The 27,136-nt window shown below is 38.9% G+C and overlaps 1 protein-coding gene across 3 annotated transcripts; it reads left to right on the forward strand.

Moving 5' to 3' along the window:
- Positions 1-6,279: 6,279 nt before the first annotated feature.
- Positions 6,280-21,059, forward strand: BNIP3L (BCL2 interacting protein 3 like). 3 transcript variants are annotated; one of them, XM_030036104.2, is made up of 6 exons: positions 6,280-6,482; positions 12,111-12,297; positions 14,044-14,116; positions 15,944-16,047; positions 16,834-16,983; positions 17,913-18,255. In XM_030036104.2, exons 1-6 carry the CDS (start codon positions 6,392-6,394, stop codon positions 18,058-18,060), a joined length of 753 nt encoding a protein of 250 aa, XP_029891964.1. In that variant the 5' UTR covers positions 6,280-6,391; the 3' UTR covers positions 18,061-18,255. The 3 variants fall into 3 exon arrangements, with proteins under 3 accessions (XP_029891964.1, XP_029891965.1, XP_029891967.1); XM_030036105.2 differs by lacking the exon at positions 17,913-18,255 and adding an exon at positions 18,262-21,059 and having other exon boundaries at positions 6,281-6,482; XM_030036107.2 differs by lacking the exon at positions 6,280-6,482 and adding an exon at positions 6,973-7,118.
- Positions 21,060-27,136: the final 6,077 nt, after the last annotated feature.

Consider the following 27,136-nt stretch of genomic DNA (forward strand, 5'->3'; position numbering starts at 1 on the left):
GAATCTGTTTTCTTTTTTTTAATCTACCTCTTTATACAAATACTCTGTGTTTTACCTTAGATGCATGAAAATAAAATGATGTTTTTTGTAATGATTTTAACCAGTATTAATTATTTTTCATGGGAATGAAGAGAGGGAGGGATTTCACAAGTATCTGCATTCATTCATGAATGACAAGAATACCAGCCATAGTATGTGTTGACCACTTCCATTTCAAAACCATAAACTGCTGTCAGATTTTGCCATGATCTGAACAGGTCAGTTACTCTTCCAGTGTCCTTAAAGGCTCTTTTTTTAAACTATTGCTTCAGTTGGAACACGAATAGATTTTTCAGGTTTTAAAATCCATTTTATGGGACTAATGTCTTAATGTTTAGTTTTGTCCTGCTTTCTTTACTGCCTTGTTTTAGGATACAATACCTTTAATGCCTTGTTTAAAGCGCAAAGTCCCCTGTGGCTTTTTAAAAAGTTGTCTGAATTCTTGTCTGGCAGTATGATGTTATGTAGTACAAAATACCAAGTGATTACATAGATAATTACTACACTGCATTCTGAGATGCTCTATTTTCTGTATTTTATTGCTATCAGTAACTGAGTGGAAATGTAGTTTTACCATGCAAGTGTTTCTTCTGGCTTTTGGCTTTGCAAAGTTACTGCACTTAAAGAAATGTTAAATGGTGCAACGGTCAGAAAATACGTGGAGTACAGAAGCTGCATGAAATAAGTGTTCATAGTTACTTGAGAGATTTAAACTCTTCAGCAAATAAGGCTTATCCAAAGACGAACTAGATATTGATGCTTTATAAGGCTCATGAGTTTTTACCTCCAGATATTTTTGCTAATTGTGCTTTTAGGTTTATTCTTCCTTCATGGAAATGTTCAGAATGAAGTCATAGTGAACTTTGGGAGAACTTTTACTTTTCAGTTACCTATATTTAAATTATTTCTGTGGCTTAGTTATAGGTAGTTATTGTAATGCCTCTATTACTTTATCAACTAAGATACTGTTTCTGCTGTAAAATTATGGCTGGGTTAGAGGTTGTTAACAAGACTACTATTGCAACCATACTCTAATTTCTTTCAGTCCTTGTGCAGTGGTTTGAAAATGTAAAAAATCTAATCTTTATTAGATCTGGTTCTCTTAAATACAGTATTTGTCTTGTAACATGCATGCCTGACCATGAGCCTTTGTAAGGATTTTACCTTTTTTTTTTTCACCTGTTAGCCTTGTACAAAATTTAACTGCCCCAGGGACAGCAACTGTTTTCCAATGGGTGAATAAACTAGTAGGCCCTACTCGTACTTACATAGCATGTGACTAATTTTACTCAAATGACTATAGTTGCTAATAGTTAAGGAAACAACTTGTTGAGTAACATTAATCATGTGTATAGGTGTTTACAGGATCAGGGCCAAGGTTTATTCTTTATCTTCTCGCAAGGGCAAAGAGGTAATTAGATGCTTCTTTTGCATCAGAGCTGGTAACATTCATCTCCATTTTGCAAAGAATGGCGTAGGTTTAATGACTGCTATTTTGGGAAGATCGATGGTCGTGGTATCAAGACTGCTGCTCTTGTGCGTATCTATATCCTGAACGATGCACTGAATACCTGACAAGTTGCTTAGCACAGACACAAAAGGAAGTGAGGATATGAAGACGACACAGAACGGAACAGGTAGATTTCACATAGAACAAAGTGCAGCCTCCTAGCAATACTACATTCAAGCAAAACTGCCTCTCGGACCTCAGCTGTGCGTGTTGGGATGGAATCGGGGGTTTTAAAGCTAGTCTTGGGAAAGCTTTGTGTTTTTTGTCAGTAGCAGTGATCCCTGGCATGTCATCTGAGGTTTAATTTACCCTCACCAAAACCAGCTACTGACTTCGGTGTCATACTATCAAACTAGATAATTCTCTAAGCACACTGTCCATTGACATATGCTGTAAATCTTATATTTTATTAATAAAAGTATGCATAGAAAACGTTTTGTCAGGTTGCTTTTTATTCTCTTTCCTGTCCTCCTTTTTCTCTATTTACAGGTATTTTTGAAATTGCTGATCTCTTCCCTACTGCATGTTGAACATACCCCATTCTGCTAGCTTCCGAGTTGTGATTTCTGGGCCTTACCCTAGACAGCTTGCCAGGCTGGGTGGGTGAAGGGGTAATTCTGCAGAATTCTTGCAGAAAAGCAGCTGCTCTGTTCTAGCAGTCTCCTCCGGAGCTCAGCAAAACCAATGCACATTCTCCATTCTCTGTCCTTGAATACCAGCTAAATACAGAAAAGGAGTTCTGTTCCCTAGTGTTGTGTCTTGAAGCCAGTGATGCTACCTAAATGCCAGCTACCACTTAAGTGGTTAGTATCTGCAAAATTACAACTGTATTTTCAACCACAGTGATACTCTTGCTGACAATTAACGTTCAGTGTAAGTTGGTTGTCAGACTGGTACAATGCTGCGGTATAGGCAAGTTCTGTGGCTGAAGTCCCTTCACCATTTCCCTGCTGAGAAGTGCCTGCTGCCTTGAAAATGTGTTGGGTATGCAGCAACACCCTGCTTTCCCTTACTGTTCTGTTGAGGCAGGAGTGTAACTTCTACTCCAGCATTTATTACTTAAATACTTATTCTTTTATTCTCAGCCTAATTGGAAAAAGCTCAGTTAGTGCTGAGAAGCAGAAACCTGTACTTTTCCCCCTCTTGCAGAGGGGCTGCTGGATAATGGAATACTAATTTTGGGGGTTTTTTTGTTTATTGGCAGCTCTGGAATTGGTTGTTCTTGGGTATGACGTAACTAGGAAGTAATTCCATGTGCACTGGTTTTCAGCTCTTCATCTCGGGCTGTAGAGAAGGTATATAATCTCCCAATTCACAACAGAACACTTGTCACTGCAATCGAACAGAGGGAAGATGTTTCCTTTTGCCCTTTCCCATGCAATCAGCTGTTGTAAATTAGAGGACTGGTGCATTGAATTGGTCTGGGGAGAGGTGTGCTGCAAGTGAGGTTGCTGCATAATGGCTGTCAGTGGCTTGAATGATTTGTCTAAGTTGGCTCTTGGCAAACATCTTACTTAACCTGGTATAGAAAGGTTTGGGCTTGTAAAAACAAGTGGTGGAAGAAAGCAATGGTGGCTGGAATAAAAACAATAAGCATTTCTTTCTACTGTGATATGGCTGAGAGAGTAAGAAACAGCGTGACTTCCATTTCTCTACACGATCTACCCTTGAATTGTAATAGTCTCAACCTTTTGCAAACAATCTATTGTTTCTTTTACAAGAAAAGAGCACTTGCAGTTTTTTCTGATGGGAGTTTTTCTGTATGGGTGCTCTCCACTAGGAGGCAAAATGTTACCAACGAGAGGTGGGTGCTTCAAAAACGCAAGGGATCAAGGTTCGATGTTGTGAATATCCCTTGAAGTCATCTTTGGAAGCACCAGTTGTCTGCAAGGACTGTATGTTTGATCAGTTGTTGCTAAATCTAAAATATAACAACATTTCCAGTGCACATCATCACTACCTCCAGCGTAAAGAAACCAACCAAGGTGTGTAGGGAAAAGACTGCCTTTGTGTTTGCTGGGGTGGCATCCATCTTAGCAGCAGGTTAGCATTTTCTTCAGATTTGGGGCAAAGTAGTACTAAATGAAGAAAACAAAAGCAATCGCAGCGTGTTTAAGACTTCAGATCATTCTTTACTTAAATTGCTTCAAACATTTAGAACACCTTGGAACCATGAGAATAAAATGGTAGTATTAGCTTGGCTCAGCTCTGTGAGATAAATTTTGTTACTTGTTTGATTTCAATCAACTTAAAGGCCTTTTATAACTTTCTAGAAGAAAAACCTTTTTATTGCACTTCAGTACGAAAGGCCTTTCCCAGGAGTTTATGGCTATTGTTTCTCTTCTATTAACATGTGGTTTTCTGTCCCTCCAACCTTGCTATTGTCATAGCATTTTCCATCCAAGGATTCAAATTACTTTACAAACATTAATTACATCTTTCAACTGCCTTAAGGAACCTGTGTAGTGGTTAGAGCACAGGGCTGAAAGTCAGGACTTGTGAATGCTATTTCTGGCTCTGCATTGAGTCACTCTGTAATCTTGATCAATTTATTTCTGACTCAGAAATTTTAGTAGTCCCACTTTACTGATAAATATTCATGCCACAGGTATTAGAGCAAATGCTTCCTGAATGGTGGAGATGACAAATACTCATGATGCTAGCCTGTGATTGTTGGGGTTGCAAAGTAGGATAGGATTACCTAGGCAGGTTTTCTATTCAAAATCATAAGTAGCTCATTGTTCTGATTCCAATCTAGAATGTATCTGTAGCCTTTCTACCTGTAAACAGCTGTTCTATTAAATTAGTTAAATTACTGCTTTCTTTTTACTACCTGTAGCTAGTTCTCTTCCAGTGATGTCTGAGACATCCGTATTTTCCACAAGATTAAACGTTCGGTACAGTCACGCAGGGTATGCAGTCAATTTGGTAAGAAAGGTCAGCATTGCAAAAGGCGATATCAGGTGTCCCCACTTCAGTATTTGGGTGCTTGTCAACATAGCATAGATGAATAGAAGATGAAAAACCTCTGAAACCAGTATTCTAGGATGGGACAATTGTGACAGCTGTACATACAGGCTTTTTCTCTAGCTCGAAATACTCCTGACACAAACAGAAAAAAAGCTATTTCTTTGCCTGTGTAATGGGGAGGTAATGGAAGAACGAACACTAATGGAAATGTATCTGTGTGACTTCTGTCTCTGAAGGTATTACTGTTACTGAAGTCCTGCTATGGGTACAGTAACGTAAAAAACCACAGTTCATATTCTCGTGGCTGCTGACAGAAGGGGTTTATGATGTAAAAGACTCCTTTACTGCTGTTGGGAAGCAAAATGCTTATATGTATGTGTGAGATGGGACTTAAGTTATGACGTTCCACCAAAAAGACTCTAGGCCTCAAAATAAACCTTGAAGTTTAAGTGATGTCAAATGGAGTGAAGTTAGTAAAGGTGATTTCTCAAGCTGTGAAGGCAAGTTAAGTAATCATCTGTGAGGAAGTTAGTTTTGCTGGTTCTTTTTGTTAGAGAATGTGAGTGAAAAAGGACATTAGAAACAGAAGAATCCCAGTAAAGGTTCTGCTAACTGCCATACCAAGTATCTATTGAAAAGTCGTTCCGCCTTGAGGAATTGACTTGCCTGATTTTCAAGAGAAAATTAACTCTTACCTTGAAATTAATAATTTAGAACCTTATTTTCTATATATGACCATTTCATGAAAGCGACTTAGATTATTGGCACAGAAGCTACTCACGTTATGACTGAAGAAACCTCAGCAGGGTAAGGTAGATGTTTGCATCCGTATCTCACTGCATTTGAAAATCTATTCCATGGAAATTCAGTGTTACTCCTGTTCTCAGTACAGCAGTATGTGCATAAATATCCTGAGGTTGCCTCTTCATTTTCATGCTGAAAGGAAACTGGCGCACACTAGTAATTTCACTTTTTGTAGCTATGATTTTGCATCCCAGTTAAGAACAAGTCGAATTTTGTTACAGAGATGCCATCTTCTCCATCTTAACTAACTGTGTGCCGAGAATTAAAAGAACTCCCGTGCGTGAGGTTGGTTTGTCTACTAAACGCTGTCATTTCAGGTGGGTATTAATCTCAAAAACCATTAGTTCTTCAGAGTGCCTTAACTATATTTCATGGACCTACTAGTTAACTTAAATTTATCTGAGGCAAAGGGAAGACTGATGAGAGGGGAAAGAAGTGTTCAGAGACTTGTACCATTGCGCCATGCAGGTTTGACAGGTTACCTCACACCTGCTGTGCTAAGGGAGGAGGTTTTGCCGCAATCTCTCATGTGGAAACACGTCTGAGCTGGAGGCCTGATGGGTACTGCGATAACCGTGACAGGGGTTTGACAGGTCCTCTCTGGAAACAGAACAGGCTCCACAGCCTGGAAAAGGGCTGCAGGCCTTGGGGGCTCAGCCTCCAGCCAAGGTGAGGGAACGCCATCAGCCGTCTCTCCTGAGAGGAGGGCGCTGTCCGATGGCTTCCCGAGAGCCGTGTGGGGAGAGCCGGGTCCCTCCAGCCCGCGTTTCCCGCTGAGGTTAGCTCTCCCTCCTCGCCGCCCTCCCGCGCCTTCTCCCCTCACAGACCGCCCGCCCTTTGCGCACGCGCGCCGGCGGCGGGACGTGCGCAAGCACTGTGAGCGAGCGCCATGGTGCGCGGCACGCGCCCCGGGGCGGCCGGCGCCTGCGCGGCGGCCGAGGGCGGGAGCGGCGCGACCCGCGCCTGCGCAGTGGTGAGGAGGCGGGGTGGCCGGGCCCGGAGCGGAGTCCAGGTTTGTTGTTGTTGTCCCAGCCTCAGCGGCTCCTCAGTCGCTGCTTCTGCGCCGCCATGTCCAGCCCTCAGGAACCGCCGCAGCAGCAGCACAACAACAACAACAACCCGCCGGCTGAGGGGACGCACACCGAACCGGGCCTCAACAGTGAGTGCGGCCGCCGTTGGCGTATGGAAACGAACGCGAATGGGGCGGGGGACGACGGACACCGCGGGGGGGGGGGGGGCTGTCTGTGAGGGCTGCCCCGGGGGCCGCGACCCCCTTCCCCCCATTTCCCTTTTTCTGAGCCGCGATTGGCGGAGGACGGGGCCGCGCGAGCCGCCGGGGGCCAATCGGCGGCGGAAGGGGTGTAATTGGTTCGGTGGTGTCCGCCGGGGGGGGGGGGGGGGCGGCTGTGAGGGAGAGGCGGGCGGCGAGGCCTGAGGGGGCGCGGGGTTGGGGGGGGGACACACACGACGGACAGCGCTTCGGCGGGGGTTGTCTGAGGGGGAGCGGGGTTGGGAAAGGGGCTGGAGGGGTGTCCGCAGGGCTTGGGGCGCTGGGGGCTGCGGGAGCCGTCGGATGCGGGGCTGGGAAAACGGAGGGGGCTGCGCGCCAAAAGCGGGGTGAGAGCTCGGGGTGCTGTGGGGTGGGAGGGAGGGAGGGTCGTGGCCGGAGGGTTTCGGGGCCGGGCTGCTCCTCAGAGGAGCGCTGGTGGCTGAGGGGAGTCGGCCACGGCGAGCAGACAGCCGGAGGAGCGAGCGAGCGCCGTGGCTGGGTGCTAGCCGAGGAGAGCAGGAGCAGGTTTGTTTCGTGGTTAAACTGAGTTTATTCGGTGGCTGGTATTAACAGCTAAGATGGGGATACAGCAGGGTAGGGGGAGGAGCGTGACTGTGGGAATGAGTTTATTCAGGGGCTGAGTCAATACCACTGACGTGAGCTATTTTCCTCTATATCCGGCATCTATGTCAGCTGCTCTGCTGCATCCTTTTGTTACTAGGATAACACTAGTAAGGCACATCGGTGGTTTTTATGTAGGCTCTCGTACTTACTTGGCAGATGCTTTTCCCTCGTTTTAAACAGCTGCTTCAATGTGTCCTTTCATTTGTTTGTAATTATTAAGGATGCTGCCGTGGAAGAGATGAATAAATTGCATTAATGATTAACTGTTACCTTCGTGGTTTACAATGAAGTTAAACTGACCACGAAATATATTGGTTGGTTGATCCCCCATAACTCAATGGGAATTGTATTAAAGAAGAATAAACTGTGCCCATTTCATAACACTGCTATTGTGTTGCGGTAGCACTATGTCTTGTGATAATGATGGCAGTTTACAAGAGTGTTCACCTGTGTTAAATAGGTATTTTGGCAAATTATTCAGGGCTGTTAGCATACTTAAATAACAATTTAAGCTGTCTTAAAGTTGTGACGTGCCTAGTGCATAACTCGATGCTTACTTTAGAAATTGTGATCTTCGATGTTTCTATATTTTAATATTTCCTTTTTGCTTTCTGTTAGTATGTTAACTTACCCTGTGGGACACGTTAACCTGCTGTAAGATAGGAGCAACAAGCGATGAGTGCACTGTAAGCTGTGCTGGATCTGCCCACTGCCTGCTGTAGATCTTATTGCTGGATCAGCACGTAAAGGCTTAGCAAAATCAATGTGATTACTGAAGGTGGTGAGCACAAGGTATGAGAGGAAATGTTTGATAGTCTGTGCTCCGTGAACAAAACAAATGCAGCCAATCGGCTCCATGTAGGCTTAGTGCTGCTTTCAGATGTTCAGCCGCTCCACAATGCTTTGGTGTTATAGGTACATTTTCTGCCATTATATAAGCTTTTGAGTGAACCTTTTCAGGCTAATGAGCTTAGACACTTATTCATTTTGTTCTGTATGTCATTTGTGCGTGTTTAGGGCCTTTCATTCAAAGACCCCTTAGCACTTGAATCGAAGGTCAGAAGACCTGGGAATAAAACTCGTAACTGAACCTATGCTTTGTTGGGTTCACCAAAAAAAAAAAAAAAAAAAAAAAAAAGCTTGCTTGCTCTGGGAATTCTAGATGCTTCCTATATTTTAATTATTATAAAGCTCTGTTACATATTGACAAAAAGAAGAAATCCCACCTTAGGCAGGAACCCATCTACCTCTGTCATGGAAAATCTGCTTAATAATTACCACTATGGGAATCTGAACAGCTTTTTTTCCTCTCTCTTTTTAGCTGCCTTTTTTTTTTTTTTGTTAATGGTGTACTTCATTGTAGAAGTGATATTTCTTAGCTTATTCAAGTTGACCATGGCTCAGACTTGTGAGCTACTAGTTTAGAGTATTTATATATATATATAATGTGTATATATGTATATAATCTATATATTGTCCTTGATATCTCCACCCCACCCACCCAAGTGAAAACACAGGGTGAATAAACAAGATGAGGTGCATCTTCCCCGACATGTTTAGCTATTGTTCTTTAAACAGTCTACCAGTTATGGAAAAACATGCAATTAAAGTCAGTGTATATCAATTCACAGTGAAATAGTTAGCCTTAGAACATGGCTAAAAGTCAGATAATTTTGGAGAAAAATACCCTTTATAGAAACAGTTTTGACTTGGGTTTTTTGGTTTTTTTTGTTGGTTTTGGGGTTTTTTTTACCCCAAATTGTGTGGTCATGTGATTTGTCAGGGAGGACAATTTTGCCGTATTTCTTAATTCTACTGCTCTTCATTCTACCATGTTTCTTGTTTTACTGTCAAGTTGGAAATATGGTAAAACTAAGAGTTCTCATGTGGGTGATTAATGTAACTTCCTTAGTTTTGACAAAAGCTTGGGGCAAAAAGCACCCTTTATTGTGTGGGCGGTTTACTCTCAACTGTATTCCTGTGCATCTTCTTAAAGCAGCAGAGATTTCTGTCCCTCTAATCAGTGTCTTTGAAACTACTAGGGCTCTTGGGCTCCCTCTCCCAAACCGGTTGTGACTGCCAGTGGGAGTATGTAGCATGTTTTAGCTTGATGTCAGATTACGCTTCCTTGAATGTATTTTGACTCATTAAAAGTGAGGTCAGATGGAGAACGTGCTGCTTGTCATGTAAACTACTGCTCGACTTGTTGGGACTCTTTACTCACAGTTTAATTTGAGTGTTCTTCCTAGTATGGCCACAACGCATTTTAGATAAACGGCAAGTTTTGTCAGTCCGGGATAAATGTTAATAAAGATTTTATTTGTGCATAATCTTAAGTGCTGTGGAGGTGTGTTTAGTAGCTGCATACTAGAGCAACCAGTTCTGATGATCTTCCACTGGGCTTTTCTCTGCCCATGCTTGGTGTCAGAGGACGATGTCCCCTTGCACCTTTGCTCTCAGCTCTTTTCACATTGTTTGTCACTCACTGTTGATTTTTTTTTTTTTTTTTTAATAATAGATGTCTCTGCAGATCCTGAGCATTCTAATTCTCCCAATAGATGCTCTCTGCTCCAAAATGGCTACTGCGGAATGTATGGCTTTCTGGCCTAACTGTCTCCTAACTGCAGCTGCCACATGCTTTTCTGCAGGTGTGGCCTCTTGCTGTGGAGGTCTTGCTACAAGGCAAATCTACCCTCCTCATGTAGTTCTTAGCGTGGCCTTTTTATTTTGAAATTGAAACACCAGCAATCATCATAAATCTGAAATAATATGGTCTCTGTGTCTCATACTGACTAGTCCGAGCAAAGGCTGCCTGTTCCCAGTTAACACTTCATTATCTGAAAAGCTCAGTGTGTACTACAGAGTTGGTGTACCTTGTGTGATTGTGCACAGGAGCTCTGTGCACACCCTGAATTCCTTGTTTGTGAATACAGCTTGGGGAAACCAGACTGTGAACCACCAGGTCTCTTTAAGAGTATGATGCTTCCATGGTCATCAGTATAATGGCGTAGTTAATAATCGGTACTAAGGATGAACTCTGTTTCAGCTTCACAAAATCAAGTTGAAAATAGGTGGACTTGTTATGACAAACATCCCTTCCTGTGTCGCTGATACAGTTCCCAGAGCCAAAACTTTGCTATAAAAAATAAGTGCAGGTACTCTAAGGTGCATTTCAGAAGTCAAGAAATCAGTGTCAAAATTTAGAACCTGTACAAATAATGTTTAAAAATTAGTTTCAGCTGTTGTATGTGTATCTTTAGGCTTTCTCGTCTTTTCTTGAGTATTTTTATCTCAGTGGTGAAGATGTCAGAACTTTAAAAAATAAAAAAAAATCAATGAAGCACAAAAAACCTGAAAGCACTCAACCTCAGGTGGTATAAATTACATTACACAGGAGTTGTGATGACATAATATACATGTGTGAAATCATTATCTGACTGATAATGGGAAATAATGTCAAATTGAAAACAGCGTGCTTTTGAGAAATTGGAGATCTTTCCCTCTGTAATCATGGCTAATAAAGTGGCTGTATGGACAAGTGATTCTTGTTATATGTCTTAATGAGAAGGTTGGAACTGCAATTGGATAGGGAATGTATTTAAATATTTGGAACAGATAGAGCAGTAGAATTCTATTCTATTCTATCTTTATCCCTCAGGACATTAAATGGTATGTTTATGAATTAAGAATATTTTCAAAACCTGTTTGTTTCCAGTTGTTTCCAATTGAAACGTCACTAACGAACATACTGGTAAATATTGTTTTGCATTTAGTTAATCTGCACATAAAATGCAAATGAAGACATTTAAAAACAAGAATCCTCAACCTAACTACAGTGTATATGAATTTTTTAGCAGATGCTTTTATCCTTATGATACACTCTTGCTCTTTTGTCGAATCTCAGTGCACACATGGATATCCCATAGGTACAATTACAAAAAAAAGGGGAAAAAACAGTAAATCTCAACTTGTAGGCCATACAGGCTTACCTGGCTAAGGAAAAAAAAAAGGGAGAGGGGGGAAACAAGAGGCTGAAGTGATGGCATTGAAATTACTAACTTACATGTGAGACCTCTGGATTTCTCATGGTACTCAGTTCTTTATTTTGTCTTATTAGCAGTGAAATCTTTTAATCTAACTGCAATGAAATGTATGTTAGCATGGTACTTTACCTGTGTAAGGAAACATAAAGCCTACCTCAAGCTTCTGATGGCTTGAATAGTGGTATGACCCATTAAGGTTGTGGTAGGATAGGAGAGGTGGCAGATGGCCTTGAATGGGAGATGTTTGTTAGAGGGCCAGGGCAAAGAAAGTTGAATGAGGCCTGAGAAGTCAGGCTGGCTGACTGACGTGTATAAAAGTCAGGGTTTGATTCTGAGCCTTTGGAAGTAGAGGGAAGAAGGAGAACATAAAATTGCAGAAGGGGGAGTTGTACAGTAGGGGGCTAGGGGCCGAAAATTTTGTTTCAAAAAGGAATGTAGAAGTAGAACAGGGAAGTGCAATTGAGTGTCCTGGTTTCGGCTGGGTTAGAGTTAATTTTCTTTCTAGTAGCTGGTATAGTGTGTTTTGTCTTATGACATTGAGTGCTACATAGGTAATTGAAACTTCAAACTGCAGAGAGAAACTTGGGGTATTAATAGTTGAGGAGAGAGAGGAGGTTTTATTTGACTAGCTCAGGAGGAAGGTAGCAATAAAATGTAACTTTTTTAGGGGTGTGTTTGTTGATGAAAGAGGAAGAAACACATCACTCCTGTCTCCAGTACATGTTTATGAGCTTTCTCGCAGCAGCAGTGTTTGTTATCTGAATTCACCATATTCATGTTTTTTTCTGTGTGTAATTGATAAACTTAGTTCCACTGCTTTTAATGAAATGACGTCTGGCTGGCCCAACAGGTTCCTGGGTGGAGTTACAGATGAATGGCAATGGCAATAGCAATGATAATGGCAATGGGAAAAATGGAGGTCTGGAACATGTCCCTTCATCATCCTCCATCCACAATGGAGACATGGAAAAAATTCTCCTGGACGCGCAGCATGAATCAGGACAGAGCAGTTCAAGAGGTAGTTCCCACTGTGACAGGTAAAGAAATATTTGCTGTCCCCCATGCAATTTATTGCAGTTTTTATCCTCTAGATATTAATGGAGGTAAAGCTTTTTCTCAGGCTTAAGTTTGTCACGTTCTAGTATTTGGAGTAGTTGCTGGCTCATGATAACTGGCTATCAAATAAGATATCTGACTTGAAAAATACATCATTGCTACAGAAAGCTAAGGAATCCAGGAGCGGGAAAGTCACATCAACACCACAGTTAAATTTCACATTGTCTTAAATCACATATGGTATAAAAAATATGTAATTTTACTGGCTCATTAATAATAGTGTTATGTACATGTGCTTTATATTTAGTCAAGCATAATAAAATGTATCACTGGACTTAACAGAAAAAAAGATTCTCAGAATTTTTACTCCTTGCTTTCAGTATTCTACTTTTTTTTCTTGGGCAGGGAAAATATTTCTTATCTGACAATATAATCCTTTGAGGCACATGTGAGCATTATGATATTCTTACATGTTCATTATACCTTTTTCCTATGAAGTTTTGGGGCAGTTTTGGAAATCCTTGAGAGGTTTCTATATATAATTTTAGCTGTCCTGCTCGTGCCTCCTTTGGTTTTGCTGGGTGAATGCTGTCTAACTGTCATGTCTACTATGTAGCTTATAAAAGTGGTTGATCAGATATAAAAGCTATTTAAAATTAGTTAGGCCTGATTTAATTAGTGAATGTAGTAGACTGAAAATGATCCATACCAGTATTTCAAGTGGAATGGTTACATTTATACAAAATAAAGTTTGTTACATCTATGTTGCTAAGAAACTAGTTGTCAGTAGTTTAGTAGTTTCCAGTCCAACCAGGAATGTTTGCTAGATGATGGTTATATAGTTTCTTTTACTAGCATAGGATTTTTTCAATCACTACCCATGTTTTAAGTGAATGAAGACACTTTTTTTTTTTTTTTTAAACTTAATTTTCCACTTGTTAACTTTTTGGTAATTCTTTTCCCCTTTTGATAGTTGAAGTAACGTACAAGAAAGGGGAGGTACTTTGATATTTTGCATTCTTTTCTAAAACTTCTAAACAGTAAGTTGCTCTTAAATGTGGTGTTTTGGGTTCTTTTGGGGTATTTCTATAAATACACCTTTTTCGTGAAAGCTTAAGTCAGGTTAAAAAGATGCCCTTGGCATTTTAATGAGACAGACCTGCATTGGTGCATCATACAGCATTTTGTATTGTTCCTGACTTAAATTCTCTAGCGTTTCCTTGGTTGAGGTTTGACAGTTGATTAATTTCTCAAGTAGATGACCAAATTTTTAATATTCAAAGTGAGGCTAACGAGGAGAATGTGTGTTGTTGCCAAGCATTAAAAGGTGTTTTGGTGTGTAATGTTTCCTCTTGTAATGATACAAAAAGAGGTATAATTCACAATAGTGGCAGTGTTTTCTAAAAGAAGGACGTGATCCACATCTTTTGTGTAGCAGTTGAAGTTTTGGGCAATGCTTTCTTTGTTTCAGTGGAAGGACTGTCAACCCTGTTAAGAAAGGTAGGATTATAAATGGATAAAAAAAACCTGAAAAAATGAGGAATTTTGGAAGACTTTATAATACTGATATTTGTGATCTGAAGGGTAGTGTAGTCTGTACCTCATTGGAATAGTGTGCAGAAGTGCATGTGGAAATGATTCAGCTGAGATGCTGTTTACACTAATGATTCTTTAGGTGGCAGAGTGTAGTATGACAAAATGACATAATGAAATCAATTTTTCTTTAGCCCTTCACCTCAAGAAGATGGACAGATAACTTTTGATGTGGAAATGCACACAAGTAAAGACAGTAGTTCTCAGGTATTTTCTTCATTAACCTTTAAAATACATCAACTTTTAAAAAATATATTTTCAAGTTGTGGATGTTGTATATAGATCATATATTTATATAGATCAGTATTGGGAGTGCTTGAGAGGTAGAGCAAGTGCTCTGTTATGTCAAAAGATCTAAAATGTTATGTATTTTACATGTCCAAAAAATGCATTAAACTACTGCTTGCTAGCAAGTTGTTTTTTTTTTTTTTCCATTTTGAGACCCTAAACTTGGCTGTTAGCTGCAGTACAAGCAAATGAATTATATAAACCTTACTTATTCAAAATTTGGAGGTGTCCCTTAGTCATTTGGGTAAGGCTGTTTACTTGTCTTGTATTTTGTTCTTGCAGGTTTTTACTCATTCTTTTTCAATGGAACTTTATATAGTACCTGCTGGTACATAGGTATAATAAATAAATTTTGTGCACTCAAGCTTTTGTCAGTTTAACTAAATTATCTTTTCTTTTAAGGGTTTGTTCTCAGAATAAATTTTTATTAAATTAAAACACATTCTAGAACAATTGCTTTTAACAACAAGGCAGGGTTGGTAAACTTTGTTTAGGCTTACATTCTGTGTTAATTGAGATTTGACTTGTAGAGAGTAACAGCTTTGGAGTGAGGGGAAAAATAAGGCTACATCTCTAAAGCTGAGAAATGCCCTGTTTAGTAGCAGTCATATTATTGTTTTAACACTGCTTGCACTCTGTGTGTCAAACCTGTTTGTTTTTGAAATGTTTATATTTCTGCACAAGATTTCAGGGTGTTCAGTTTATTGCTCTACAGATAGTTGGCTCACATGATAGTGAGTAATCTCCATAATACAAACTGAGAGGGAGACTAATGCTGAACTCTTAGTTTGATCGTTTAATAGAATTTGCTGTCTTCAGCAGTATAAATAAAAAGCATTCCTGGAAGAATGAAACCTTTCATTTAATTTTGTCAAAGACCTGACCGAACAGTAGGACTGGTGTGGTTCTGCCCTATAGAGCCAGAACGATCTGAATGAAGTTGTTGGTTAGATCTGCCATCTGACTTTTGTGACTGTCATATTTGATTACTTTTGGTTTTGGTATGGTTCCCACTTTAATGTTGTAAGTGGTTTATCTTATTTTACTAAGGGTCACTCAGGAAAATGTTTTAACATGAAGGAGGAGTTTGTACCAAAGTCAGTGGCGTTCTCTAGTCTTTCTAATTATTTTTTTCCTATATGGTAACATTTGCATCTAATGACGTAATGTTAAATCTCTGGATCAAGACAATTGTCATGAGTGCTTGCCTTTCCCTACTGCATCTGGGACACACCCAGTAGAAGCTGCTAGTTGCAAGTAATACAAATTCTAAATGACTAATAATACCTCTAAAAAAGTCAAAATACTGTTTTCGAAACCTTTTTATTTGGCTGTCTTTCTGTGCGTTAGCCACGTTCTGTACGCTGTAAATGGAATGCCATCAATTTAAAGTTTTTGCCATTTGTAAAAACTTTGTTTAATATTTTTTGCATAATGCTGGCTTCTTACATTTAGGATTTAAGTAATCTTTTTTTTGTTAGTTTTAAAAAAACAAACAAACAACTTGCAATGATGTGGAAGTCCTAGATGTAGTAATAAAATTTGTGGTGTACTGACTTCTGCAGATCCTCCTATTAGCATAATAAAATCTCTTCTAAATAATCAGTAGTCTCAGAACACTTGCTCGTTTATCAGCTGCCACCATTTGGTGCTTATCATTTTGCCACTGTTGTTGTCGCTCTCAATTTAACACCATAAGGAGGAGCTAATTGAGTGTTATAAGGCTTGTCCCATGTATATTTTCAGTCTGAAGAAGAAGCAGTAGAAGGAGAGAAAGAGTTGGAAGTTTTGAAGAAAAGTGCTGACTGGGTGTCAGACTGGTCAAGTAGGCCTGAAAACATTCCTCCCAAGTGAGTTAAACTCTTTTTTTTTAATGAACATTCTTTTATATGAAGGAGAGAAGAATCATAGGTCACAATTGCATGGAATTAGTCTGGCTCTCCAAATAAGATCATCTTAGAAAGAGATAGATTTCTCTTTGGGAAGGCTACAAAAAGTCAAAAAAATGAAATATGGAAATCTTAACAGCAACAGAATTACCTTTTTATTGAAAGTAATGTAAATCCACAGCAAGCTGATTACAAGGTTTCTTGACATAATTATTGGGAGAGCTGGGTACTTGGAGCTGGGATTCATGGGATTTAGTTTTGGCTTATTGAATGGAATAGTGCTGAGCAAGTCTCCTAAATTCTCTGTACCTTTTTTTCTTTCTATGTAAAATATGTAATGTTCATCCACGGAAGGGGAAACGTTGAGATCCTTGAATGCAAAGCATTTTTATTAAAATAGAGGATGCTGTCTAAATGTAGCAGACTTCTGTATCTCTGTTTGGAACAAAAAATGAGGCTCTTGCTAACAAATCACATCCTGAAATTCCCTCTCTCGGACCTACCTCTCTCTTCAGCTACTGCTCCCTTTGTCTCTATACTGTCTGTGTAAGTGGTCTCTCCACAATACCTCCTATTATTCTCTTTGATTCCTTACTCTGTGTAAGGGATCTGTTGCTTTGATCTCTAGCTCTTTGTACTTTTAAAAAAATGTTCCTACAGAGATCTGTGCATTTGTGTGGGGGGGGAAAAAAAAAAAGAAACAAAAAAATCTTGTTGAATTTTTCTCCCCTCCCCCTCTTCTTTCAGGGAATTTCATTTCAGACATCCTAAACGTTCAGTGTCTTTAAGTATGAGAAAAAGTGGAGCAATGAAAAAAGGTGGCATTTTCTCTGCAGAATTTCTTAAGGTTTTCATTCCATCTCTGTTCATATCTCATGTTTTGGCTTTGGGACTAGGGTAAGTATTAACCTAATTCTCACTTTAACTATTGCATCTGGCTTTGCTTTTCCCCTTTACTTGTGTGTCAGGTGCCTGCTGAAAAGGGCTTTATCTTGAATAACTAGAATACTGTTGCACCTTGCTCAAGATAGACTTGGTGCGCTTTTTGAAATGCAGGAAAACTTTGCAGCAATTAAAACTTTGCAGCCATTAATATGTTTTATTTCTAGAATAGACCAAGTTTCTTGTATTGGAAATGCATGGATTGTCATGAATTTGCAAATAACCTTTGCAATTATAACGTGCCATTTGATTATCCACGCCTTCTACTTAAATGCTTCAGGTTATAATGTAGGGCAAGTAAGAATAGCATAGGTGGAAAACTGCTGTAACTTTTACTAACCATTACAAAAACACATTGTACCAATAATGATGCTGAAGTTCTGTGTGTATGGCACATACTCAGTAATTTTCAATGTCTTAATGCTGCAGTCCTGTGATATTACTGAGTCAAGTTTTGAATACTTAAAGAAAGATACGTGAAATACTGGATGTGTCCTGCAAGATCAGCTACGACTCTGCCCAGCAGTGTTTTCATTGCCTGCATAACCTGACATAATCTCTCAGCTTGCTTAAGTCCTTACGTTATGTTTATCCATTTTACGTTCTTCTGTGATGTGGGCAAAGTCACGTACTCAAAATATGTTTTTATTTAGCTTTGTATTTGTTTCTGGGGTGTAGTTCAAGTGTCTCTCTAAATTCTTGTAAGCTATCAAATAAATTAGGAGGATAGAATATGTGAGAATATATTGTAAGATATTTGTGCTATAGCAAAATTGTGTATTTCTGCGACGAATTAAATCTTGCCTGGATTTATTTGTTAGACGTCAGCATTTGTGTAGATCCTCAATGCTCAGTGTTTTAAAGCTTACCCCCTCCCTTTATAGGCAGTCCTTCATTTGTTTTACCATCATAATGTGGGAGTGTTGCTTGACTGTTCAAGAGTCTATGTGTCGGGTACTCTACAGACAACACAAACTTTTGGACTGTGGTTTTCAAATGAGCTTGGGACTGGAAGAAACCCACTTTTATTGAACGTTGATATCGTTGGTCCTTCTAGGCTCGTCTGAAAATCTCACTCCTTAAGTAATTTTATAGAAGAGAAGTGAAGTCCTTGGAAGAATCTCATCAGACTTTCTTGAAAGGCAAATTAGAATAGCGTGAATGCGTGAGGACTGTTTGGAAAACGGGGAGTATTTCTGTGAAATACGATATGCCTTATACTTTTTATTTCAGCATCTACATTGGAAAACGACTGACCACACCTTCAGCCAGCACTTATTGAAAGATGGAGTGCAAAACCTGGAAATCCACGTGACCTGTGAAGGTGTTACTGTCTCATTTAGTACATTTGACTTGAGACCATTTTAAGCATGACCCTGACTTCACCCTTTCCTTACACATCCAGGTTTTTGCTAACTCTGGAATTCAGTATTGTGTTGGAACTCTGTTGAGGTGTTTCGCTATCCACATTCTTTCCCTCTCCTCCCATTCCCCTGCCTCTTGGCCTGCAAGACACGTCAGAGTTGCTGAACGGAGTTTACAACTGTCTATATGTTGCAAGGGCTTCTCTTGATGCAAAATGCCACCAGCAAATTTTAATTTTATCAGTGATGCTGTTGCCTCCTTAGTGCAACCTGACTTAAATAGCAGTTGTGCATGGTATAAATGTTGACTGTATTATGGTGATAAAATTAACAGTCTCTGTGGAAGAACATTATTGATTGGAGTGAAAATGAATTTTTCTCTTGAAAAACAAGCTGGTTGTGAAATAAACTAAGAAATCACTGGCAATAAAAACAGTTTAAATCAGCTTTTGGGGGAATTTACTTGGCCCCTTGTATTGGCTAACATGATTTGATTTGCAGGAGGCAAAGACTGCATAAATTATGAAGTAGGATAACTAAACCATCAGCATATTTTAATATTAGGTAATTGTTGTAATCTTGTCTTTTCTATGAAGTCAGCTCCTTATTCCTTGTAGGAAAACCTGTCTGATGCCTAGAAAATATTAGAAAAATTGCATTGTTTGCATGTGATGAAGCTTTTCTTTTCCTTACCTGTTTTCTTAAGGGAAAATTTAAAATGTGAAATTTCCCTTTTAAAAGTAGTTTTAAATTAAGGAAAAACCCAACAGCTGTAGGTGTAGTTAGACTCTGTATAAAAGGATATGATTCTGTTTGTTGTGGAACCATTTACAGTTATGATGATATGGCAGTTTCAGAAAGTAAAGCGTTTGACTTATCTTTAAGGGGGACAATCTTGCAGGTGTGTAAAGATTCAGAAATTGTAAAGCTCTGAAATGTCTTCTGCAAATGAGTTTTCAATATTCCTATCTCTCATTGTTTACTGTACAATCTCCTTCGGGGATACATGGAATCTGAAAGTCACTTGTGATGTCTCATGTTAGATAGACTTCTCACTAATGTTGTTGAACTTTTATCTTAGGGAACATTAAGCCTTTTCCTCCTTCAGTGACACTTCTTTTCAAAATGTGAAGCTTTAGTACCAAATTGTTACAAAGCATTGGGACAGTCATGTCCTTAAATAGATTTTATTGGATTTCAGAACATGTAGCATGACTCTGAAGGATAGAATACTCTTTTTTTATATATATATGAATATATAAAAAAAATATGATATAGACTTTAATACTAAGTATTTAGGGAACCAATGCTAATTTTAAGACTAGCACAAATCTCATTTAAATAAAAACTTCAGTAGGCGGACTTGTAGAAAATGATAAGAAAATACAGTCAGCCAGTTTGGAGAGAACAGCTACCTATAATTGTTTGCTTGCATCAGCCTTTATAAAGCTGATTATTTGATATAGCAGTGATGGCTTGAAACAGTTGATGCATAGAAGCTAAATCCCAACTGAGATTTGGTTTAAAAGAACTTAGCTCCCAGGAAGTAAAAAAGTTAAGTATAAATCCACTGCTAAACTGTATTTATTTCTATTCTCTACTTCTGAATGCTGTTAGAGAATGCTTTCAGGGTGAAAGGGCAATCTAACAAAAAATTCCCTTGAAGACATCTGCTTTTTTCCTTTTAGTTGTGAATACTAGTGGCACTTGAGTTGCCTACAACTGCATATTTGTTTCAAGTGTGGATGTTGGGTTTCACCCAAAGGTGGGGGAGGGAAGGGGGAAGTGGTGAAGGGTGTTTTAGATAGTATCAAGTACATCATTTTACAGTCCTAAAAACTGAGGGAACGGGAGAAAGGCTGAAACACTTCCAGTTCTAATTGCAGCACTTTGTTTTGTATGGAAATTGGAATAGTGGAAAAATAGATTTTTACTAAGTAGGGAGTACTTTTAAAAAAAAAATTATCCCTTTCTAAATTAAAAGGTAATTCTTCTTCAGAATATCTGATAAATAATATTGCAAGCTTGTGGCTAGAGTATCAACACAGCTTATAATATTTGAAGGAGCCGTGAAGTAAAACTTGTGAAAACTATAGGTGAGGAATGGATATGTGATCACTGTAACACTTGCTAGGATATAATGCAGTATTTATTGATACCCTACTATAAGCTTTGGATGACAGTCTACAACTTCTAGTTTTACAATGAACAGAAACAGATTGTTGTATAATTTGAAAAGGGGTTTCAACTATTGATAGTTGAAGTTTTGTTAAGATAAATGTTGTTTAAAAAGCTTTATACCTGTTTACAGTTTTGGAAAAAAAAAAATGCAGGCTTCATTTTTCTTACATTCAGCAAAAACTGGCCTAGAATATTTGTAAATAGGATCAAGAAGAAAAATGCATAAACTCGCACATTAAAAATGCAGCAGGCTAACTTGACTGCAGCAAATGCATATTTACTTACTGTTTTAAAAAGTGAAAGCTGAAGATTGTTAGAAATTCAAATTTTTTAATTGACATTTGTTGAAATATTGGAGTTAACTGAGCCAAAGTGATTATGCATTCTTCATAAATTAGTTAGCACTTTGTAACATTATATACAGTTTACAGTACCTGTATAAGTTGTAGCTTATAAACATTTTGTGCCATTAAAGCTCTCACAAAACTGGTTGTCTGAAATTACTTCATGCTGCGCCTTTCTTCTCTTTTTCTTTCTTTTATTTTCTTTATTTTTACAGGACTGCTTTGTATAATGTTTTATGAAACTATTGTGTCCTGGGTTATATGAACATTGAAGCTGCTGTTCATAGACTGGAATAATTTTTTGAAAGATTGCTTGGGTGGTTTTTGGGTTTGTTTTTTTTTTTTTTGGTTTTTTTTTTTTTTTAGTGACTTGGGATCATCTGCTGCTTTTCCTGAAGCACTTCATAAAAACATTTCCATTGTCAGCAATGTATACCTGCGCCAAGTCCTCCAGCACTTTGTCCAGGAAAACTTGTAAAGCAAAATAATGTAGTGGCATATGAAATGTAAAGTAGAATTGATGAGATTTTGTATAATTGGTCAACCCTATTGTACTCCTTGTATTTCTCTTCTGTTTCCTAATTCTGTTAAATTTGCAGATTAAAGAATAAGGGACACAAACCCTAGATGTTAATCTGCCTCCATATTCTTGGTTCAAGAGCACTGGTTATTTCTAGGAGCATCATGTGAAGAGTTGTTCATTCTAAGTGTGAAACATCATTGTTCTGATACTGTTACTGCCCACTTTACCTAATGATTCTTTTCCATGTTTTTAATGTAAAAATCCAGAACTTTGTGAAAATAGGATTTTTTTTTTTTTCTGAGGAATAAGATACATAAAATTAGAAATCCTATTTTCAGAAGGTCTAGGTGAGTGGGTCTTACAATGAAACTTGGGCTTTAAATTTTGAATTACTACTACTTTGAAACCGCTTTGGAGATCAGGGTTGTGGGGTTTTTGAGCAGATTGTTTCTCTGCAGCCAACCAAAGTAAACACATTTAGATAGTAGGTGCAACAGGAAAAAAATTTAATTGTGTGCTTCAAAACTATTTTAGTTGTAATGCAATCTTTTGCAAAAGAGTAAAACCAAGATAATACCGCATAAACATCAGTATCTTTGCACTAAGATTGTTGTGGTATAAATCGTATTTTGATGGAGTTTGAGGACTCTTTTCAAGTTTCTTTTTGTTCTAGTACGTGAGTGTTCCAGTAAAGAATGAAGAGAAGGGATTTATTTACACACTTAATTTAGAGCAGCATAGTGATGTTGCATATCTGTTCAACTAAATGCAATGTAGCTAGACAAGTGAGTTGCGTAGTGTCTTGCTTTCCTCTGTAATCAGCACCAAGAAGTGTGTTTCATGTTACATTCTGGGAAAGTTACCTTCTACCTTAACTGCAACGCACCTAGAGATTTAGCTCGGTTAGCTATTCACCTGAGGCTGACGGGATGTTGAGTCCTACTTACACTCTGTTTTCAAACTTAAATTCTAATCTTTTCATATGTATACAGTTACTTTTAATTCTTTGTTTTATGAAAAAGTTCTATATAAAAGTGTTATTTATACATTTGTGTGTGTGTGTGCATACATGTAAAAATCCTATCTAAAAATGAAATCCTGATTCTGTGCAAGTTTTTTTAGGATCTTTGCCTTGTACTTAGTTATATATGAAGACTCCTTTGTGTTTTGGGTCTTGAAAACCAAATAAAATGCTAGGACTCTTGAACTATGCTGTATAGTTCAGTCATCACTTTAAAAACAAAACTAAAACCTTAAGATACTCCTGGAAAAATGTCATGCTGCATACAGCATCGACATGAAAAAGAAAAAGCTAAATTAATTTCTGTTTCATTAAATCACTCTTTGTGTCCTGCACTGTATGTCAGCTTGGCTAAGCACAGCTGACTCAGCCAAACTTTTGCTTGCAGTACTTAAAGCATGATTAATCTTGACATTAGGGGGAGAGCGAGTGGTGGTTTTCCATTAAGGAAAGTAAACATGACTTAACTTTTTGAGCTGCTGCCAGAAAATTGAGAGTATGGAAACTAGCATTTTGTATTTTAAACTATTTCCTAATGCTTTTCCAATAAGATTGTGGAGTTTGTTTAGAGAGACTTTTTTTTTTCATTGGTACAGTTTGTTTAACTTGCAGTTTGTTATCTGAAGACAAATTAATGAAAATACTGTAAGTGCTTATTCTGGTGTATGTAATGAAAGGGAAGAATAGCGAGTCCTACGACTGTTTCAGTGTTAAAGTATATAGTTTAGCTCACAGAAGGATGCATATATCCTTGCAAAGATTTCAGTGTATGGAGTTGTGCTGGACCTCCCACTTGATTCAGCTGTTACAGCCTTTAACTTGCATCTTTCTTTGGACTGAAGTTTAAATTTCAGCCACTGGATCCCAGAATGCCTTTATGTGGTAGATAAAAGAGCCTTTGACTTTCAGGTGCATACTCCTTATAGACTGTGTCTCCTAAATAAGTGTTTTAATGAAAATCTCTGTATTTTAAGACAGATCTTCTCTGGGAATTTTCACAACCTTTTATTACTGACATGTAACATGCATCTAAATACGTGCTGGGAGACAGTAATTTATCTGTGACCAATAGAAAAATGTGTGCAAAATCTTTAGTGAAACATACTTTTTACCCCTCCTTTCCTAATAAATAAATAAATAAATAAAATTCCTCATTTACTTTAAAAATGTTACATGAGCTTTTGACCAAACAAAATGTAAAAGGTGCGTGTGTGGCATTTCAAATGGAAGCTATACTCATCATTCTACCAGATTGTTTTGTGAACAGGAGCAAGCAATTTGGTTGTCCTTCAGGTAGTGTAAAGAGCTTTTGTGGCACCATTCTGACAGATCGGCAGCTGGAACAACATGCCTCCTCTGCAGCTTACTATTGATCGAAAACCTCTTGCTTCTGCATTCCCATTATTCACCGTAAAGTTCACTGCTTGGATGGTTCTGTTCTCATCTTGCTTCATTGCACTCCTCTTCCCTATGGTCTGCCCAGTCGTCTTTGTTGAGTGCTCCTTCTGTTTTGTTCATTTGCTTGTGTTTTCATGCTGCTTCTCATTTCTGGTCAAATAACATGAGCAAGCCCAGTCTTTTTGTGTACCCACCTATTTCATGAAGAGTTTCAGTTACTGAGACAAAAAATTGCCTTGTTTTGTTGTGTGTTTCCTGGTTCCACAAGATCTGCCCTTTCTTCAGGTATGTATGTGGTCACTGACACACCTTCAGATCTTGCACTCTGTTAATCTGTGGTTGATCTGTGTAACTGGATCTGGTAAAGCCCAGGAGGGCGTGTGTTCAAAAGTCACTGTTTTGCTTTCACCTCAAAGGAATTAGGTTGTATAGAGAATAGTCTGTCATGTTCGTAGGTAAGAGGTTGTGATGGTAGCTTAATAAGTAAGCTAAATTGGGTTTCATCTCTGAACTTGGAATCATCTTCTGGACTTTTCTGTTGGAGGAGTCCTCCTGAAGGCTTGGAGGATGCTTTGTGACCAGCGTTCACTTCCAGTGGTGCTGAATAAAACATAATTGCTTACAGCTCTGAATTCCACACAGAAGGGAACTTGCAGAAATAAGTTGCTATTTCTGCCTGTGTTTTGCTTGTTGTTGGAGATGAGATGAAGAAGCTATAGCTGTGAATATTTAAGTTTCAGGAAGTCTGGTTAGGTGTTTGTGAGAGGGTAGTGAATCAGGCAGGCACTGACAAAAGTCCTGGTCGTCTGCCTGGTGCTCTGCAGTCTGGTTCAGATGGGCAGAGAGGTCCGTAATAATCCCTACCTGTACCTAGCAGCGTAGCAGAACAGCCAAAGTCTGAAAGAGCTGTGGAAACTGGCCTCCTGGGAGAGCGTGGCAGGGTTTGGCGTGGCTGTGCTGTGCGAGCGCTGGGAAAGAACAGAGTGTTCGTTTTCCTGGGGTTATCTAGTCAGCTCTAGTTGCAGGATTCTGCTTTTTAAAAATACAGATATTTTTGTGAATACTGATAAGGTAGGAACAAATGTTCATATCAGTCAATAAGAGCAAGATGGTGTTGGATTTTTCAGCTTGATCTTTGCAAACTTGGAAGTAAAGTGCATGTGACTGCTATCTAGAGTTGAAGCAGTTCTTGAGTATTTTTGGAATGAGAATGACAAAAATCTATTTGTATTCATAGGCTTTTTAGGTGCTGCTGAGTTAGCTGGGTTTAAAGCTGTGTGCCTAGAGTACAACCTTTTGAATTCTCACAGAAGGGGCCTGGTTTTTTCCCTCTCGTATGAGTAGGCTGTACCAGTACCAAAAGACTATACAGACTTGCTTACTTGATGTACCAATTGTCATTTTCTTTCAGAGGGAGAAGCAATTGACAATTACAGCTGCTTCTCTAAGAGCACTGTCCGCTAAGTAGAAGAGATCTTCCTACCAATTTTTTTAATAGGTTGCTTCATCTTGTAAACAACGTTATGTGCCCATTTCCTATTTCTCCTCCTAGATAGCAGCAGCAGTGAAGTATCTCTGGTGTAAATACAGAATGCACTCGAAAGCCTCAGATTACAGCACTGCAGCTTACCCTGATCTGATGTTGGGCTTTGCTTCTGCATGCTAAGAATTGGGTCTTGTCTAGTTAAATGAACAGAGATACCTGGGGAAAGTCAGAACATAGCCCAGCTTTAAATTCTTTGCTGCCTCTTCACAGGGTTACAGGCATGACTGGGCTATCTGGCTGGAGATGGGTTGCTTTTAATGTATTTGGGATAGAAATACAAAGACTGTTAGCTGCACAGTGTCATAACAATGAGTTAAAATGATCACCGGCTTACAAGAGGAAGCTTCTTCCTCCCACTGAAATTGCTGAACGAAAATATGAATCTCCAGAACCAGCAGGAAGTTCTTACGTGAATCACTGCCAAAAGCCTAACACTCAGAAACGGATTTTTGCTGTGCATGGTTGTTTTGCCTCTGCTGTGTTCTGTGTCTGTGTGCATGCACGCTGGAGTGGGAAAGGGGAAAGAACGGAGGTGTGGCAAGATAAGCATCAACAATGAAAGAGTGAGTCCTTTCCCAGTGCTGTAACATTTTCCTATAGGCTTCTTTGCTAGGTGAGAAATAACGGCTGTGTGAGAAACTTCGCCAATTGGCTGGTAACATAGTGGTATGATAAGTGATGTCACCCCGGCAGGCCTATTCACAAGATTGTGTTCTGGCACTTTGCAGGCTTGGGCTTTTATTTCTCAGCAGAAATGCGTATGAGAGAGAGAGAGGATGGTTCTGAAAGGTGCTATGTTCCATTTCCTTCTGCAAAAGTGAGAGTTGCTTGTAAATCATTACTGTTCCTCTTAGGAGTGCAGTCAGAGCTAAGTTAATGTAAAATTAGGGGGGGGTGGGGATTAGATTTCAGTACTTCTGCACAAGAGCTAGGGGTTTCCGAAGAGTCGGCAAAGAGCTATGGAAATACACTGATGAATGCACGAGGAAGACAAATGCAGTGGCACTGAAAGTATTGTGTTAGTCGTGAGCATTTATGAATAGGTAATTAGATGAGTGTAAACAAACAAACAAACAAAAGGCACAACAGAAGAGATTTTTTTCCGAGCCTGTGTCTGTCTTAACCCTCTGACTCAGGTTTTGTGATACCGAATTCTACAAACATGGGAAGATGTCTTTTTTGCCCCAAAGCGCTTGTACGTTGTTCTTGATGTACACACCTAGTTGAGCATGCAAATTTGCATGTATAATTGACACACCCACTGAAAGCCAAAACAGCACAAGCTATACAACTTCACCGTTTACACCTTTTTCTTACTAGTTTATTTTACTGTTTACCCTTTCTGGTGAATTTGACCATTTTCTTTTAATATGTGGTTTACTTTGAATTTGTTCTCCAAGTGTTAAGGATTTTTTTTTTTTTTAATTAAGCTAGAAATATGAATTGTGGTTTTGTTTTTGAGGACGAGCACTTAAAGAAGCAGTCTTCTCTATGCCACTGACTTAATATTGGCTCTAGGAAAGTCTTTGTGACTTGGTCTTCATCTGTAAAATGGAAATACTAACTCACCATAGAAAGGTGCTAATGACGTCATTTAAAAGCAAAGGATTTCTACAATCCTGTTGTGTAAAGGTCTCAAACACCAATGATATTTTTTCCAGATTCTCAGCCAGTGTAGATAATTTTAGTGTCAGCAAATTGTATGCTGATGTGTGTGCTCTCTGACCTGTT

The sequence above is a fragment of the Aquila chrysaetos genome, chromosome 13 (assembly GCF_900496995.4).
Source record: "Aquila chrysaetos chrysaetos chromosome 13, bAquChr1.4, whole genome shotgun sequence".
Lineage (NCBI taxonomy): Eukaryota > Metazoa > Chordata > Aves > Accipitriformes > Accipitridae > Aquila > Aquila chrysaetos.

What these genes read in the sequence shown, in the direction of transcription:
- BNIP3L (XM_030036104.2), top strand. Translation starts at nt 6,392, where the DNA reads ATGTCCAGCCCTCAGGAACCGCCGCAGCAGCAGCACAACAACAACAAC. An exon ending in GGTAGTTCCCACTGTGACAG is followed by an intron (nt 12,298 to 14,043) that starts GTAAAGAAATAT and finishes ATTTTTCTTTAG; the next exon opens with CCCTTCACCTCAAGAAGATG. An exon ending in GTTTTGGCTTTGGGACTAGG is followed by an intron (nt 16,984 to 17,912) that starts GTAAGTATTAAC and finishes CTCCCTTTATAG; the next exon opens with GCAGTCCTTCATTTGTTTTA.